The 16,670-nt window shown below is 35.9% G+C and overlaps 2 protein-coding genes, 1 long non-coding RNA gene and 1 pseudogene across 3 annotated transcripts; 3 read left to right on the top strand and 1 right to left on the bottom strand.

Annotated features, from left to right (window-relative positions):
- The first annotated feature begins 176 nt into the window (after window positions 1-176).
- LOC120008786 lies at window positions 177-951 on the top strand (annotated as a pseudogene).
- Window positions 463-4,663, top strand: LOC120008785 (probable LRR receptor-like serine/threonine-protein kinase RKF3). The gene is made up of 5 exons (XM_038859157.1): window positions 463-1,314; window positions 1,801-1,842; window positions 2,432-4,296; window positions 4,346-4,427; window positions 4,583-4,663. The coding sequence occupies exons 3-5, from the start codon at window positions 2,504-2,506 to the stop codon at window positions 4,661-4,663; spliced, it is 1,956 nt and encodes a 651-aa protein (XP_038715085.1). The 5' UTR covers window positions 463-1,314; window positions 1,801-1,842; window positions 2,432-2,503.
- Window positions 4,664-5,028: 365 nt separating this feature from the next.
- LOC120009881 (probable LRR receptor-like serine/threonine-protein kinase At3g47570) lies at window positions 5,029-8,558 on the bottom strand. Its single transcript, XM_038860607.1, has 3 exons — window positions 5,765-8,558; window positions 5,274-5,679; window positions 5,029-5,218 (listed from the first exon to the last, which is right to left on the bottom strand). Exons 1-3 carry the CDS (start codon window positions 8,370-8,372, stop codon window positions 5,215-5,217), a joined length of 3,018 nt encoding a protein of 1,005 aa, XP_038716535.1. The 5' UTR covers window positions 8,373-8,558; the 3' UTR covers window positions 5,029-5,214.
- Window positions 8,559-12,208: 3,650 nt separating this feature from the next.
- LOC120009874 lies at window positions 12,209-12,829 on the top strand. Its single transcript, XR_005470755.1, has 2 exons — window positions 12,209-12,395; window positions 12,544-12,829. It is a non-coding gene; the product is annotated as an uncharacterized LOC120009874 (long non-coding RNA).
- Window positions 12,830-16,670: the final 3,841 nt, after the last annotated feature.

Here is a 16,670-nt window from a genome sequence, read left to right as displayed (position 1 = left end):
CAGGCAGCTTAGTTTTCTGGCACTGATGTTTCAAATGTTTTGGATTGTGATTCGTATCCAAAGTTAATGCTGCTGGAGTGGTTAATAGGTACGGACCTATGGATTTCTACACGGCATTGTGTTTGTTTTCATTTGGTTTTAAATGCTAATGAGAGGGAGAAACACAACTCTGTGATATGGTGGGGAATGATAGGTTTTATCCATGGCTTATGTGGGGCCTTTTGATGTTCTTGTTTATTTTGAGAAGAAACAATGAGGCATGGAAAAGAATGAGATGGGGGAAAATAAGGAGAAATGCGAGCTCAAAAGTGATTTCTTTACATTTGGAGATGAAACTGAACAGCACAATTGTTAGCTTGGTTTAAGCACATGATTGACGAAATCTGGAAGGCTACAAACAATTTTTCTGGGGACAATGTAATGGGAATGGCAGGATACGGAAACTTATACAAAGGGGTATTGCAGGATGGGACTAAGGTTCAAGAACTGTTCTTCTGCAGCAGATAAGATTTTTGCTCAGAAGAGATGTTATTGCCATCCTTAGGCATGTGAACCTTGTTGCTTTAAGAGGCTATCGTAACGCAGAGGTGATTTCAGAAATCATCAGGACACCAGAGAATCATTGGTTGTGATTTGGTGTAGAATGGGAGCCTCCATGGCCATCTTTTTGGTCCGGTAAAGAGAAAACTGAGTTGGCCTGTTCGTCAAAAGATTCTCCTTGGAAATGCTCACAGGATTAGCTTATTTACATTTTGTTGTGCAGGCATCAATCATTCACAGAGATGTTAAAGCTAGTAATCTACTGTTAAATGAGACATTTGAGCCACAACTGGCTGATTTTGGTTTGCAAAGTTTACTCCTGATGGATTATCGCATTTGAGCACCACCGTAATGGGTAATCTTGGTTACGTTTCCTCAGAGTATCCTTTGCATGGGCAATTAATTAACTGATAGGGCGTCTACAGTTCTGGGGTTGTGCTTCTTGAGCTATTGTGAGGGAAGGAAGCAGTTATTTCACTTAACAAGGACGAAACTTCGCTTTTGACAGATTGGATTTGATCACTAGTAAGGGAAGGTAGAAAATTTGATGTTATCGACAAAACCATGCTCGAATTGGGTCCTCCTGAAGTTATGGAGAGAAGTATGTTCTGGTTGGAGTTCTGTCTTCTCATCCACTATTGCATGCTAGGCTGACAGTGGTCCAGATTGTGACGATATTGGAGACTGACTCTGCAATTCCTTCTATTCCCATCATCCGTTTTCAATCTTAGCAACAGGGAAGATGGTGTAGACAAAAGCTTTGCTGCTTCAAGTGTAAGGTTTAGTCCTTGTGACCTGCAATCATTATTAGCTATGAGCAACAATCCACTCTAAATGGTAAAGAAAAATGTAGTTGATTAATATAAGACATTGAGCTCTCATCCATTTACAAAAAAACCAGAACAGGAATGTGCAGAATGATTCTTTTGATACTGATATAACGGTAGGGTATTCTTTGAGTTGTTTTTCCAATTTATTTGTTTTGTAACTTTAAAGTCTGATAATTTTGAGAAAAAAAATGCAAGCAGACATACAAATAAGAAACTGCAGTGCTAGAGTAGCTAGAAGTTGTTGCTCATTTCAGTCATTTGTAAGAGCAACTCCAAAGGGGAGGTGCTATTTTGGTAGTTAAAACCATATAGCACCCCATCTAGCACTCCCCTTGGAGTTGCTCATTTGTAATTGAATAGTAATCGTTGTACTAGCCTATGTTTTGTCAGACAGCCAGGTGGAGTATTTAATTATTTTAACTTTTAACAGGTGATCGATCAGACATTCGAAGTGGTCTTCATTCGGCTCCAGGTTCGGCTCCGCTCATAATTCAGTTTCACATCTGGTTTTAGTTCAATCCTGACAGTGAAATATATAGGGATCAATAATGGCTTGAATTTAAGTGCAATATCTGATATCAATGCCAGTTCTGAAGTGGAGAGTTTCTGAATAAAAGTGTGTTTCACTTGTGATTTGGTTGGTGCTAGATACTTAATTGAACAACTAATGCTTGTAAAGGTTGACTTAGTCTTTTACTTTTCTTTTTGGTTAACCTTGTAATTTGACTTAAACAGAGTATGTTCACAGTCTCAGCTTCTGAAGTTACAGTGCCTTTGTCCCATTGACCAAATCTTCCAGGGAATTATGCCCATTTCAGATTTTACTATATTTTTCTTTCAAGCAAACAAAATAAAATGGTCGTTGACCAGAGGAATTTAGCACTAACAGAAAGGAAAGAAACTGTGTTAGTGCTTGTCTTTGAACCAAAATTATTGCCTCCTTGACTTTGGGTGCTCTTTGTCATCAGAAGTTGAAAGAAACATATTTCGTTGTTTTGTTTTCCATTATAATATTTAGCTCCCTTCAATGACAACCGTTACATTCCATTTGTTAAATACAGAAAGTATAACACCTCCACAAGCTCTGAAAAGAAGGTCAGAATCATCAGTTCCAACCAAGAAAACATAGGATCATGAGCATGCCATATTTGATGATCTTTCTTCTTCTTGGGAAAGGCTTCGGTTTCTTTAATGCTAGTTTTTGCTCAGCAGGTGACAATGAAAACCCAAGAAGACAACTCAGCAACTTTACCTGTCCCTTGGATTTCAGGTCTCAACGAGAATTAATGATCAACAACCTCCAGCGACTTGCTTTTGTTGATGTTCCAACAGAGTGCCAAGCGATTGTTCACTCAACTCGATTGATTCGATCATATTACCTTAAATCGACCGGGTACTTCTATCCACCTTTTAATACTTCAGATGCATGTTGGAACTCCTATCTAGATTTAGTTCACGAGTTCATTCCTGAGTTCAACTTGCAATCCACTTGTGGATTTAACGCCGGTTTGATCGCACAGGGTTGTTTGAATGTTTCAACTCAATCACAATTTGAAACTCTAATTACCAATTCTGAATTACAAGATATTAGGCTTTCTTGTAACCAGTCTTTAGCGGATAACTCCTCTTGTGCTTCATGTCTGAGCACTTTGTCTCGTGTTCAGACAGCTCACTTTACTGGTCCTGGTGTTTCCAATACTTCGGATTGTGCTTCATATCCATACGTATATGCTGCTGCAGTAGCTAATAGAGATGGACCAACTGATTCAAACACTGTTAGATGCTTGTTATCGATTAGTTTTGATCCGAGAAATTCTCATGCAAAGAAGAAACATCTGACTGAAATGTGGTGGGGTCTGGCATGGTGTACCTGTGGCTTGTTTGGGGGAGTTGTGATTGTCTGGTTTATCAGCAGAAGAAAGAAGAGATTGATAAAAAGAAAAAGTAAATGGAAAAGAAACATGGCTCATGATGAGATGGTTTCACATTTGGAGATGGAAATGAGTAGTGTAAATAGTGCAATCACTAAGTTCACAATTGAGGAAATCAAGAAAGCTACAAACAATTTCTCAAGGGACAAAATTATTGGAATGGGAGGATACGCGAATGTTTACAAAGGTATATTGGAGGATAGGACCATGGTTGCATTGAAAAGGTTCAAGAACTGTTCTGCCATCGGTGATGCAAATTTTGCACATGAGGTTGAGGTTTTTGCTAGCGTAAGGCATGCGAATATTGTTACTTTGAGAGGATATTGTACCACAGCAGCACCTGCGGAGGGATGCCAAAGAATCATTGTTTGTGATTTGGTGCAGAATGGGAGCCTCCACGACCATCTTTTTCAACCGGGAAAGAAAAAACTTAGTTGGCCAGTTCGTCAAAAGATTGCCATCGGAACTGCTCGTGGGTTGGCCTATTTGCATTTTGGGCTAAATCCTGCTGTCATTCACAGGGATGTCAAAGCCAGCAACATTCTGCTTGATGAAGCATTTGAGCCAAAACTGGCTGATTTTGGGCTTGCAAAGTTCACTCCTGACGGATTTTCTCATTTGAGCACAAAGGTAGCTGGTACTCTTGGTTATGTTTCCCCAGAGTATGCTTTGTATGGTCAATTAACAGAGAAAAGTGATGTCTACAGTTTCGGGGTCGTGCTTCTCGAGCTATTGAGTGGGAAGGAAGCATTTACTTCTGCTGACAATGGTGAAACTTCACTTTTGACAGATTGGGCCTGGTCGCTAGTAAGGGAACATAGAACCTTAGCTGTTATCGATGAAACCATGCCTGAATTGGGTCCTCCTGACATTATGGAGAAGTATATTCTGGTTGCAGTTCTATCTTCACATCCATTATCACAAGCTAGGCCAACAATGAACCAGATTGTGAAGTTATTGGAGACTGACTCTCTAATTCCCTCCATCCCTGACCGGTGAAGATGGTTTGGAGAAAAGTTTCACTGTTTCACATGCGTCATTCAGTCCCCGTGATCTGCAACCATTCTTAGCTACAAGCAACAGCACATTCTACATTCTACAAGCAACACAAGAAGGTGAGAATAAGGTACTTTGACATGCATGTTTGAGTTACCTTTTTTGGGTTTATACATAAATGAAGAAAGAAACCTGAACAGAAAAGAAGAGGTTGATTTTTTTGAATTGCTGAGAATAAATGGGATCTTGAGTTGTAAAGAAGTTGAAGATCTTGAGTTTTTGCAGTTCCTTTTGTTGTTGTGTAATACAAGCAATCATAGTTTAGATCTTCTCGGTTGTCGGCTTCAGAAAAATGTATCAGATTAATGGTATGGCTATGGTTTTTCATTTCATTAGAGGCTACGGATGTTTTTTTCTGCTTCTAATTCTTGTTTGTGCATAAAACTTGATCTGATATTGTACTATTTGTCATTATGCATATATCCTTTTTTTTTTTTTGTCTAATAAGGTTAAAAGTTTGGATGATCAAACGTGTTTTCAAGGTAGTTTTCTGTTTTCCGGAAATGAAAGCAGGAAATGCATGTAAAACAAACATACCAAACATACTTTAATGATCAAGTCTAGTGTTGAACACTTTCTCCTAACTGAATTCGTTTTTCACTAATGCTTCTGGTTAATACGGAAGCCTTCCAGGATAACACAATGGAAGCAGTAAGTTTGTGTGTCTCGGATGAATCAAAATGGCATCATTCTCTTTTATGAACTCTCTAAAATGCTTTTAGAACTCTAGAATGAATGAAAAGATTGCATAAACTAATTGCAATAAATGATTTCGACGGGGAACTCTATTTCTAGATTTAGTGTCTAACACCGCTTGGATAACACAAGCGATGTAAGAAAACACATCTCATACTCTTTTATCTGTCAAACATACAAGAGATAATACATAGATTAGGCATCTTTCATACTCTTTTATCTGTCAAACTCCAAAACAGACCTTCTAATCTCCTGCAACTTATGCAGCACGACTCTCATGGTTAAACGCTCTTTCGCAGAATGAGAGGCACAAGAAATACCCACTTTTATCACCGAAGCTAAACACTCTTCACGTTTGTTGTTGCTGCTGTTGCTGCTGGTGCCATTGCTATGGCTGGAGTAACTAGTGCTTATGCTCTGCATTGAACTTTCTTCATCCCCGAACAGCCTACGATCAGCGATATTCAAGATTTGGTTCTTGTCCACTGCTAATGCAAATTTGTTTAGGCTCAAACCTTCCTCGAACAATTTATCTGTCGGTTTCTTTGCAATGAATATCTCGAGCAGTAGGATTCCGAAACTATAGACATCACCACAAGTAGAAGCTTTGCCACCCATACCATACTCTAAAAAACAAATCACAAGAAGTTAAGGCACAAACATTTTCACAACTTTGGCTTGCATAAAATTCAATGTGGAAAGTCCTTTTACCTGGAGCAATGTAACCGATCGAGCCTTTTAATCCGACTGTACTACTCTCATTTTCGGATGGATCTCGGGAAATATACCTAGCCAATCCGAAATCTGCAACATGAGCAACCATATTGCTATCAACAAGTACATTTGCAGGTTTCAGATCACAGTGGACAAGTGGTGGATCACAGTCATGGTGCAAGTAATCCATTGCTGAAGCTACATCTATCGCGATATTTAGTCGCTGCAACAAAGATAGACAGAGCTCGGATTCAGCGTTGTCGGGGTACAACCACTTATCCAAGTTGCCAAATGACATGAACTCCATCACCAAGGCCTTAAATTCATTCCCACTATGATCAATGCTAGAGCATGAAGTGACCACCTTCACAAGGTTTCTGTGCCTAACATTTCTAAGAGCTTCGCATTCCGCGTTGAATCTCTTAGCAGCTTTTCTTTGTTGCAAGTCAAGTACTTTCACTGCAAGGATAGTGTCAACAGCAGAGTCACTGTTTAATTTGCTGCTGAATACACCTTTATAAACAGACCCAAATCCTCCCTTCCCAATCAAATTTTCTGCTGCAAAATTCTTCGTAGCGAGCTGGATATCCGCGTAGGATATCTTCGGTGGCAATCCCTTCCGAGACAAGGAACTGAATTTATCCTTATTGTTTTTCTTCTTTCTGGACATCAATGACCAAACAATGCACATCATGCTGATCAACAGAGCGGCACCAGCAACTGGTGCAAAGATCTTGAGGAGCAGATGTTTTTTAACTTTCTTTGCCAACAAACACTGAGGGAGTCCTAACTCTTCTGCTACCTCTTGTTTGCTTGTAGTGCAGAGTTCATTGTTACCTTCGAGAGATAGAGCGCTAACGTTCGTGAACACGCCTTCTCTTGGAACTTCTCCTTCCAAATGATTGAAAGAAAGATTCAAGCTCAACAAGTGAGGAATGTCTTCCAACTCTTCAGGTATTGAACCAGAGAGATTGTTTGATGAAAGGTCTAATTCCTCCAGCGACTTTAAATTTCCGAATGAACTTGGTATGGAGCCACTGAAATTGTTTCTTCCCATGTAAAGCCCCTGCAAACTCGAACAACTACCGATTGATGCTGTAAGATTTCCTGATAACCGGTTAGCAGAAAGATCAAGATATTGCAGATGCTTCAAGTTACCAACTTCAGCAGGAAGTTGACCATGGAATGTGTTTTGTCCAATGTACAAGTTGCTCAAGCCAGAAAGCCCAAATATCTTCTTGGGTATACTACCACTGAGTTTGTTTGCCTCCAGGACTAGCGTGCTTAGTTGATGGCATTCTCCGATACTCATCGGAATTCCACCGGAGAACTGGTTGTGCCCCATCGAGAGTTGAAAAAGTTGTGTAAAGTTCCCAAATATGTCCGGAATTGCTCCGGAGAAGTTGTTTTCGAACACGGCAAGATTCTCCAGATTTTTTAGTGCTCCTATGGACTCGGGTATCTTTCCTGTAAAAGAATTTTGTTCCACAGATAATGATATTAGATCAGGATACCCTCCAATCTCTTGAGGGAAAACACCAGTGAACATATTGTCTGCAATGCAGAATTGTTGGAGACTCCTTGAGAGATTGGCAATGGAGTTTGGAAGCTCTCCGGAAAGTTGGTTTGAGAAGATCATTAGAAGTTCAAGCTGAGTAGAATTTCTGAGAGATTCAAAGAACTGAATATTGAGAGCTGTATCAGAAGTGAGACCATTCATACCAAGAACAAGCTTAGTGAGTTTGTTATTGTTGTTGAATACAGGAATTGGTCCTTCAAACTGATTTGCGGAGAGGTCGAGAACTTGAAGCTGTGAAGCATTTGATATGGAACTTGGTATCATTCCTGAAAACATATTTTTTGCCATCAAGAGTTGTTTGAGATTTGGAAGTTTAAGGCCTATGTCTTCAGGTAACTTCCCTGAAAGATTGTTCACTGTTACAGACAAGAACTCCAAAGAAGAAATATTGTAAACAGACGACGGAATCTCCCCGGTGAAGTGATTCTGAGAGAGCTGAAGATGGAGCAGATTAACGAGACGACTTCCCAGATCACTTGGAATATCACCATGAAATTGGTTTCTTGAGAGGTAAAGATGAGTGAGAGAGGAGAGGTTCCCAAATGTTGGAGGGATCACACCAGTAAGATTATTGACAGAAAAGTCGAGAATTTCGAGCTTTCGCAGAAGACCCAGTTGTGATGGAAGGGTTCCAGTGAGTTTGTTGAAGCCTAAATGGATCTCTGTGAGGTTCTTACAATCAGACAGAGAGACTGGTATTGTTCCATCAATGGAGTTGTTTGAAATATCAAGCCTTTGGAGGGAGGTGAGGTTGGTGAGGTGAGGTGGTATTGAGCCTGAGAGACCAAGCCCTGTGAGGTTGAGTGATTGAACTCTCTCATTGTTTGTGAAGCAGGAAACACCATACCAAGTACAGTGAGAAGAATTTTGTGTCCACCCAGAGAGAGCATTTTGAGGGTCTGAAATTTTGAGTTTAAACCATAAAAGGGATTCCATGTCTGTGGTAGCATTCAAGCCTTCCACTTCAGTTAGGCTACTGTGAGCATAGATTTGAAAGAAAAACAGTAATAGATGAACAATCTTCATGGGTTTTGGCTGATTCTGAATTATGGACTCTGGTTAGATCAGCGAATCTTCCCTACATGGATAATTTTATGCAGAGTCTCTCAAGTCTATTTATAAGAAAAAATAACAGCATTGTCTTTGGAAAATATGACCAATGTTAAAAATATCGTCTCGTTAAAAATAACACCAAATTTTTTTACATGTATTAAGGTTCCATTACTGTAAGACTTCATAACATATACTTGTTATTTGCAGATGTCCCTGCTTTTCCTTTTGGATTGTCTCTGTTTTTTTTTTTTTGGAAATACCTTGACTATTCGCCCGTGTTAATGTGGAACTTGAATTCTTGAATTGAACGGATTCATCTCCAAGCCAACTTAGCAAGTAATTCGTCAAAAGGGGTAGATTGTTTGACTTGAAATGTTTGCCAACAAATTTGATGACTTTCTGACTCAATATAAAGATAGAAGTAATTCGTCAAAGGGGTAGATTATTTGACTTGAAATGTTTGCCAACAAATTTGATGACTTTCTGACTCAATATTTAGATAGAAGAAATGTTTTTAAGATGTTTTTACATAAGTTTTAAAGAAACGAAAATTACGTGTATCCCATCAGTTTAATAACTCATGGGAGCTCAATAGATTTATTTCATTGATTTAATTAATGGAATAGCTTTATTCCACTCTTTTATCTCAGAATTAATTGTCCAAAATTTATTGTTTTAATATAGATTCCATTGTTTTTTAAAGCACAGTATTGAATTCATTGTTTTATTTCTGAATATATTTGTTTTTGAACTTTCATTGAAAAAAACAATGTAATTAAGATTTATCCGATAAAACTCATCGACAATGGATCATATTAGAAAGAGCTTTATGCGCTGATTCCGAATATGTAATTTTTTTAAAAAAATATAACATGTAAGAGTTAAAATGTTTTAAAATTTCGTTAAAGAGACTTTGGCTCCCATGACTTACCACTATTATGAGCTACCTAGTGCTACTGAGAAAGAAATGGAGAGAATTATTTTTGAAGAAAAGTATTAGAGTAGTTATGTTCACTGTTAGGGGTCAAAGTCTAGCGATTGTGAACCCAATTAATTAATAGATAATGCTTGACACCCCCAAAAATTAATCTCAAAAGACTCTCACTTAATGTGGATTGTTGGATTTGAAATGGACCCTACATGTGTATTTTAAATCAATGACTATTTTAATGTCATATAGATTTGAAGATTTTTTAGGGTTAAATTTTAAGAGCCTCTAGCATTGTCCTATATAGCCACCGAGTTTGTTTTGGGTACAAGTTTTTTTCTTGACAATTCAAAGATGTGATGATGGCCTTATCATCTTAATAGAATTGAGTGGTTCCTACAGATTCCATGAGCCCTAGGTTAAGCTTCTTCTTAATCACTTGTAGGTCCCTTTAGTTTTATTTTTTATTCTTTTAATAGGAAGAGAAAATATTATTAAACAGGGCAATTTATTTTTTAATTTTCTTTATGACAAAGATAAAGATAAAACTATTGATGTCATTTATAAGTAAAGATTCAATCTCTCTAAACTAATAGGGACAAAACCGTACAGTCTTAGATTCAGAATGGACAATATCTCTTCAAGTTTTACGGACACATTGAAACGAGTCAAATCATTCAGTGACCCAGTTGTTTTAAGTGCTGATTTTTTTTTATTCCGTAACAAATTTGATTTCTTCAGATTCTTAGATGTTTCACATCAGTTTGAAAGAAATACCATGCAATTTGGTAGTACACATCATCAGGCCGCCCCTTGCCTTGAAAGAATTCACACGCGGCCACCAGCTTTCCCAAAATAAAATAAGGGGAGATCCGCTGCTTACTGCTCACGGAAATATCCGACCTATACTATAGTCAAGTCGTCCGCGTATCTTTCTGGTCTCCTTTCCTTCTATTCATCAGATTTTTTGCTTTGACCCATTCAAGGTGAAAAATGGGGTTGATGATGTTGGCTAAAAAAGGGGGAGAGAGGAGTGGGGTGGGTGGGGCTTAACTATTTGGAGAGTTGAATAGTCCAACTCCTGTTGAGTATTTTCTCAAGCCTAATTTCTCATATTGGATTGATATAATTTAATTGAGTGGTATTAGTATATAAATAAAGGTATTGCAACTTTTAAACACGAATGAGGTTTTTGAGCCTAACACAATTCTAATGGCCATTCTAAAATAGATTCATACGGACACATAGCTGAAAGAGGACAATACACGTTTAATTTTATCAATATTCCTTAACTTGAATGATTCATATACAAATAACTCTCGATCATGGCATCTTTATGTGGTTTTGGTAGTAAGTATTTTGTCAATTCAACGATGTGAGTTTTGAAGATGTTAGAAATAACTTAAGAGGAGGGGTGGTTCGCTCTTCTCAATGAAGGTCGGCTGGATCTGTTGCAAAAAAAAAAAAAAATAGCGGGATCCCTTATGGTTTATGTCATTTTGACATGCACCCCCTCCAAATCAAATTGAAAGATTACACTCTCTATACTTTGTTTTTGCATTATCGTTGGTCCTTCCATCCATTGCACCAACAAAAAAGCATAAAACACATCATTTTAACTTAATAAAATTTATAAAAAAATCAAAATAAATAATACAAACGACACCGCATCTAATCCGGCCCACAAAAGCGGGGGAAAGTTAAAATACCACATCAAAAGATGTAGGTAAATAATCCCCTTTACAAGGGCAAGTCCCCCCACTCTACCAATAATGCATTTTTCTAGGCTTAAATGAGTTGGGTTTAATCCGTTTACTTGGGCTTAAGTAGAAACAAATCCGAGCAGGCCTGATGTATTCACGAGAATTGGACAACCCAAAGCGGGCAATATTGTTGGTATGAGTGGGATGAAATTTACAACAGTCAAAAACACCAATTGAACTAAGAAACCCAAAATTCAAATGTAAGAACAACACATACAAACATGCTTTGGAAAATATTGAGTGAAGTTTGATGGTGAATCAGAGAAAGAGACATAAGTGAGACATGTATTCTTTGAGGAATTGGTCGTCGCCTAGATCGAGATCATCTTGAAGGTCCTCGAGCTCTTCATCCATGTTCTGATCAAGGCAATTTTGGTCTCTGGGGAGGGAGTCTGGATTCGGAGCACTTGAAAGCTTGAAGGCGGGGGTTTTAATTAATAAATAATACTTTATTTGAGTTTTTTTTCTTCAATTGTAATAAGTTAAAACGTTGTCGTTTCAAACCTGTTTTACATAAAGATCAAAACGAGGCCGTTTTGTCATATGTTAGTCAAATGACGAGCAATGAATAAAAAAACCAACGATGATACAAAAATAAAGCATAGAGATACAAATCTTTCCATTTGAATCGAATGGAGTGCATGTCGAAATGGCCAAAACCAAAAACACAGGAAGTGTTCATTTTTTTTTATTATTATATTTTTTTTAAATCAAAAGGGAGGAAAAACTTTATTCAGATACCAATATGAGATAGGCAACTCCTACAATATCAGCCATGATTAGATCATTACAAGAGGAGGAAGTGAGAGGAGTGATGAAATAATGGACCACTCGTCCTCTTAATCACTTGTATTTCCATTTAGCTTTTCCGGACTACTACTCATGCCTCATGGAAGATATTTTTTTAGGATTAAATGCCAAGATATTTCTTAATCACTTTGTAGGTCCATTTAGCTTGTCCAGTTGTCCTTTTCAAAAAAAGCTTGTCCAGTTGTCCATTGATTTTTCCAATGAATGTCAATTTTTTTAAAATAAAAATAAATTGATTGTGGGGTCCATGAACTATAAAGAGGGCATTTCTGGTATTTAACTCCTTGTTTTTTCCCCTATAAATATTACATATCCATTGATATGTTATTTATGTCCACACACAAGTAACCCAGTAAGCTTGCCTAACAATCAAAATGGTTATCTCCAGGACCCCTCAAGCCATCGCAGCGCTACTCCTCCTACTTCTCATCACCTCCTCCGAGGTTGCCACTGCCACCACCACCGCCGCCAAAGCATTTCCAGCAATTACACTTGGTTCGTATACATCCATCACTCAAAATTTATCAATGCCAATTTTGTTTCTTATTATACATATATATATCATGCGTCGTGGATGTAAATCTATATATATATATATGTATATAATTATATGCGTATTTGTGTTTTTTGTGGCATGGCGTAGGACGGAGAGCTCTTTACATACCCGAGGGAATTAGAAGGATACTTCAAGGAAATGGTTATCCTCCAACATATGGAGATTGGCCTGGTACAGGAGGTTGATTCACCAGCCCCTACCTGGCTCTGCCTTATTCAATATTCCAAACAAGCCCTCGACGAGCATTTTATGCACTTTTTATGTATTGAATAAGAATATTGAAGGGAAAGAGTCCTATGTATAATTAATTACACATCAATGTTGTTATTTTCTGCATAAATATATACTAGCTATTATTCGCAACAGGAATAAATAATTATTTATGCTTGAAAATGATATTTAACACTTTCCACGAATTAATTAAGGAGATCTATTATATAATTTTGTGCAAGGAATAATTAACTATTTCTTGTTAAGTTGAAGAACTCACTATTCAACTTCACATCAATGATATTGCTCCAGAGGCGGAAATTGGTTGGGAGACTATAGTAGGTTGTGGTCCCATAAATTTTAAAACTATATTGTAGAGAACAAAAACTGATCACCACATTGGCCGAACACTCCTTAATGTTGCTAGGGGCTGTTAGGCTAACTGCTCTTCCGTGATCAGGCTGCCCTTATTCTGAAAACAAAGGTTGTCAGTGTGAACCCGACGATCATTGGTCGATCGTGGGCTCTCCGACTTTCAAGTTAGTCTCCATGATAATCACTAGCCAAAATAATCACAAATTAGAGCCCAAAAAATACATTGAGGCTTTACCCTCCTTTTTATGTTGGAAGAGTGTGAATACTTGTAAAACTCACTTAGAGTAATTTTAGGGATTCCTTTTCAATCAGTTAATTACTTGATTTAATGGTAAATTAATTTATGAAATTATGGTCCCGTCATTAACGACTTGGTGAAGGACCAATAGGCTTACACCACATGTCCTTCTTGGAATATTCCCCCACATATATGTAGCCTTTTTTAATGACACAAAAAATATACATAATCGAATAGTAATGAACAATATATAACAATAGTAATCCTAATATTACTCATTCCATCATTGTTAATATAGACGACAATACATAACCTTTTGAAAACAACAATACCTAGCAATATTTTTTTTGTTTTAAAAATTAGGTTGAAATTGAAATATGACTTCTAGTTATATATTTATATATAATTTCATATTCTACATGTTATTTAATTAGTTCTCATTAATTTTAATATATATTTAAGTTAATTTTTAGATTATTTTATGAGACCAAACATTAAGATGAATGTTTATCCATAATAGGTCTGAAAAAAGATTTCAGGGGGCAACCCTCGCTAATTTGAACTGATCAAAATACTATTGCTTTAATATTAGTCCACCCCATTATCACTTCCTAGTTCAGCCCCTGACTGTCTCTAACTTATTATCAAGAGCAACAAGTCGTATTTTTTGAGAATTCATTTGGATAAAACGGAGTAAAACGAAATACTTTCTCCTTATCAAAATCTAAGAAGGAATTAACCGGACTCAAGCAAGCAAAACATAAAAGCAACTCAATATTCACTTCATTAAAATGATTGTTGAGCTCTTGAAGTTGCAAATCAATAACAATATTAAATAATTGAACCTGATAACGATGGATGTTTACCACTTTTTCAAGATTATGTCGTGACAATCTCCGAACAAAAAAAAAATCATCTTCGATAGGGATTTCTATATCACGCTTTCTACAAACATAAGAAAATTTTATCTAACAAATTGTTCCATCCATCATCTTGCATCAATTGTAGGTTGTCTTGGTTACTGTGACCAAACTCACGACATTCGTAATATTTGTATTTTTTATTTGCAATGCTTTTGAAGATTCATAAGTGATTTCTAAAATTCTTTTCATCAAATTAACAAATTTGATGACTTTAGATTTTTAGATGTTTTACATGAGTTTGAAATAAATGTAGTTTTGTATTACATATCAATCAAGAAAAGTATTGAGTTTACTTAAATAGTCAATGTTGGTGTCGATGGGCTTTTTACAACGTGGACCCAGATTCTACAACTTTGTAGAATAAAAATCTGTATTGTTTTTCCAGTCAACGTTTTGGAGAGTTGAATAGTCCAACACTTCTCGAGTATCTTGGACAAATCACAGTGTGTTACTTTGGTACGTACGTTTGATTTTATCACGTTCCTTCACTTGAATGATTCATTTCCAATCAACTCTTATCGTTTTTTAGGTCATTGAGTCTCTGCAATTGTTTCACATTTATTACGTTTTAAGAGGAGAGGTGGTTCGACACCTCAATCACTAATTGGTGTGGTTAGGATGGTGTGTAAAACCCTGGTGACCAGGGTTCAAATCTCTTCTCCTCCGTTTTAAAAAGATGAGAGGTGGTTCGTTATTCTTAATCACTTGGTAATGACAAGTCCCACATCAGTAAACATAAAATTTGAATGAACAATTTATAAGCTCATGCGTATTCTTGACTTAGTAAGACGTGTTTTAAATCTATCACTTTGGAAGGTCCTCGACTCCCTGTGATTGGATGGACTTGGACTTAGACTTGGGAAAACATATAGTATCTTATAATGATAGTCAAGTTTAGGTAATGGAATGCATTGGTGTTTCTTAACAAATAGTTTTGGATTTTAAACACAGAGAAATTTCTTAATATATGGCTTGTAGGTCCCTTTAGCTTGTACATTGTGTTTCCAAGCTAAAAAAAAAAAAGAAGGTACAAACATGGGTGTGTTTGATTGTAATCTTGAAAATAGAAAATAAAAATTAACATTACATGATTATGAACAATATAATATTGATTTTTTATGTCACATAAGAGAGTTGAGAATTCTACCCGAGACACAATTTCAAACATTCAATAAATAGATTGGCATTTTTGAATTTTAGATGATTAAGTTGAAATGGGTCAAATTTTGTAGTGCCCAAGAGTCCAATTAACTGGTGATTTTTTCTTCCTTAACAAATTTGACGAGTAGATAGATTTTTAGATGTTTTACATGAGTTTGAAATAAATGTAGTTTGGTATTATATATCAATCATGAATAGTATGAGTTCACTTAAATGGTCAATATTGGTAGGTTTGGTATCGATGATATTTTTATAACGTGGTCCCAAAGTCTAGAACTATGTAGGGAAAAAAAAAATAATGGTACCAACTCCAAATAAAAAATTGTTAGATTTTATCAACAAATTTGGAGTCAGAAATTTTTTTTTGATTATTTATTAATTATGTCTTCAAAAGTATGAAAAACAACCTTAAAAATCAAAATATAGAGGTAAGTAAAAGTTGAAAGTTGATCAACAAATGTTATCGATAATTTTTATATTTTGAAAGTGAATTATCAGGTCTTTTTATAAGGACTCTATCATGACTCTATTTAAGGATAAGTTATGAGTCTTTAAAATATAATACTAAGGACTCTATCAAATGACATGTTATGAACCTTTAAAATATAATACTAATGGTGTGTTTGGTACAAGAGTAATGGGGTGTAATAGTTACAAGGGTAATTAAATTTTAAGTTTACTGGTGTTTGTTATGTCAGTATAACTTTTACTCCTGTAATAAATTTTAGTAATTGAGCTTATTTTTTACACATAAAGTTTACTAGTGGGGGGACCTGGGTAATAAAAAGTAATGAGAAGTTTTACTCCAACCTATTACCCCTTTAAATAAAAAATTCTAAAAGCCCATAAGTTATATATACACATATATATTATATATATATACATATATATATATATATACATATATATATATATATATATATACATATATATACATATACACAGACACACACATATATATACACACACATATATATATACACACACACTCACATATGCACTGTCTGTGTGTATATACACACACACATATATATATATACACATATACATACACACACACATATATACACGCACATATGCACTGTCTGTGTATATATATATATATATACACATATACATACACACACATATACATATGCTCTGTGTATATATATACATATATATATATATATATATACACACACATATACACACACATATAAATATATACATATGCACTTTCTGTCTATGTGTGTGTATTATATATATACATACATATTTTATATATATATAAATATAAATACATACATATTATATATATATATATA

Source organism: Tripterygium wilfordii, chromosome 11, assembly GCF_013401445.1.
Source record: "Tripterygium wilfordii isolate XIE 37 chromosome 11, ASM1340144v1, whole genome shotgun sequence".
Taxonomy (NCBI): Eukaryota; Viridiplantae; Streptophyta; class Magnoliopsida; order Celastrales; family Celastraceae; genus Tripterygium; species Tripterygium wilfordii.
This window is presented reverse-complemented; position numbering and strand designations above follow the sequence as displayed.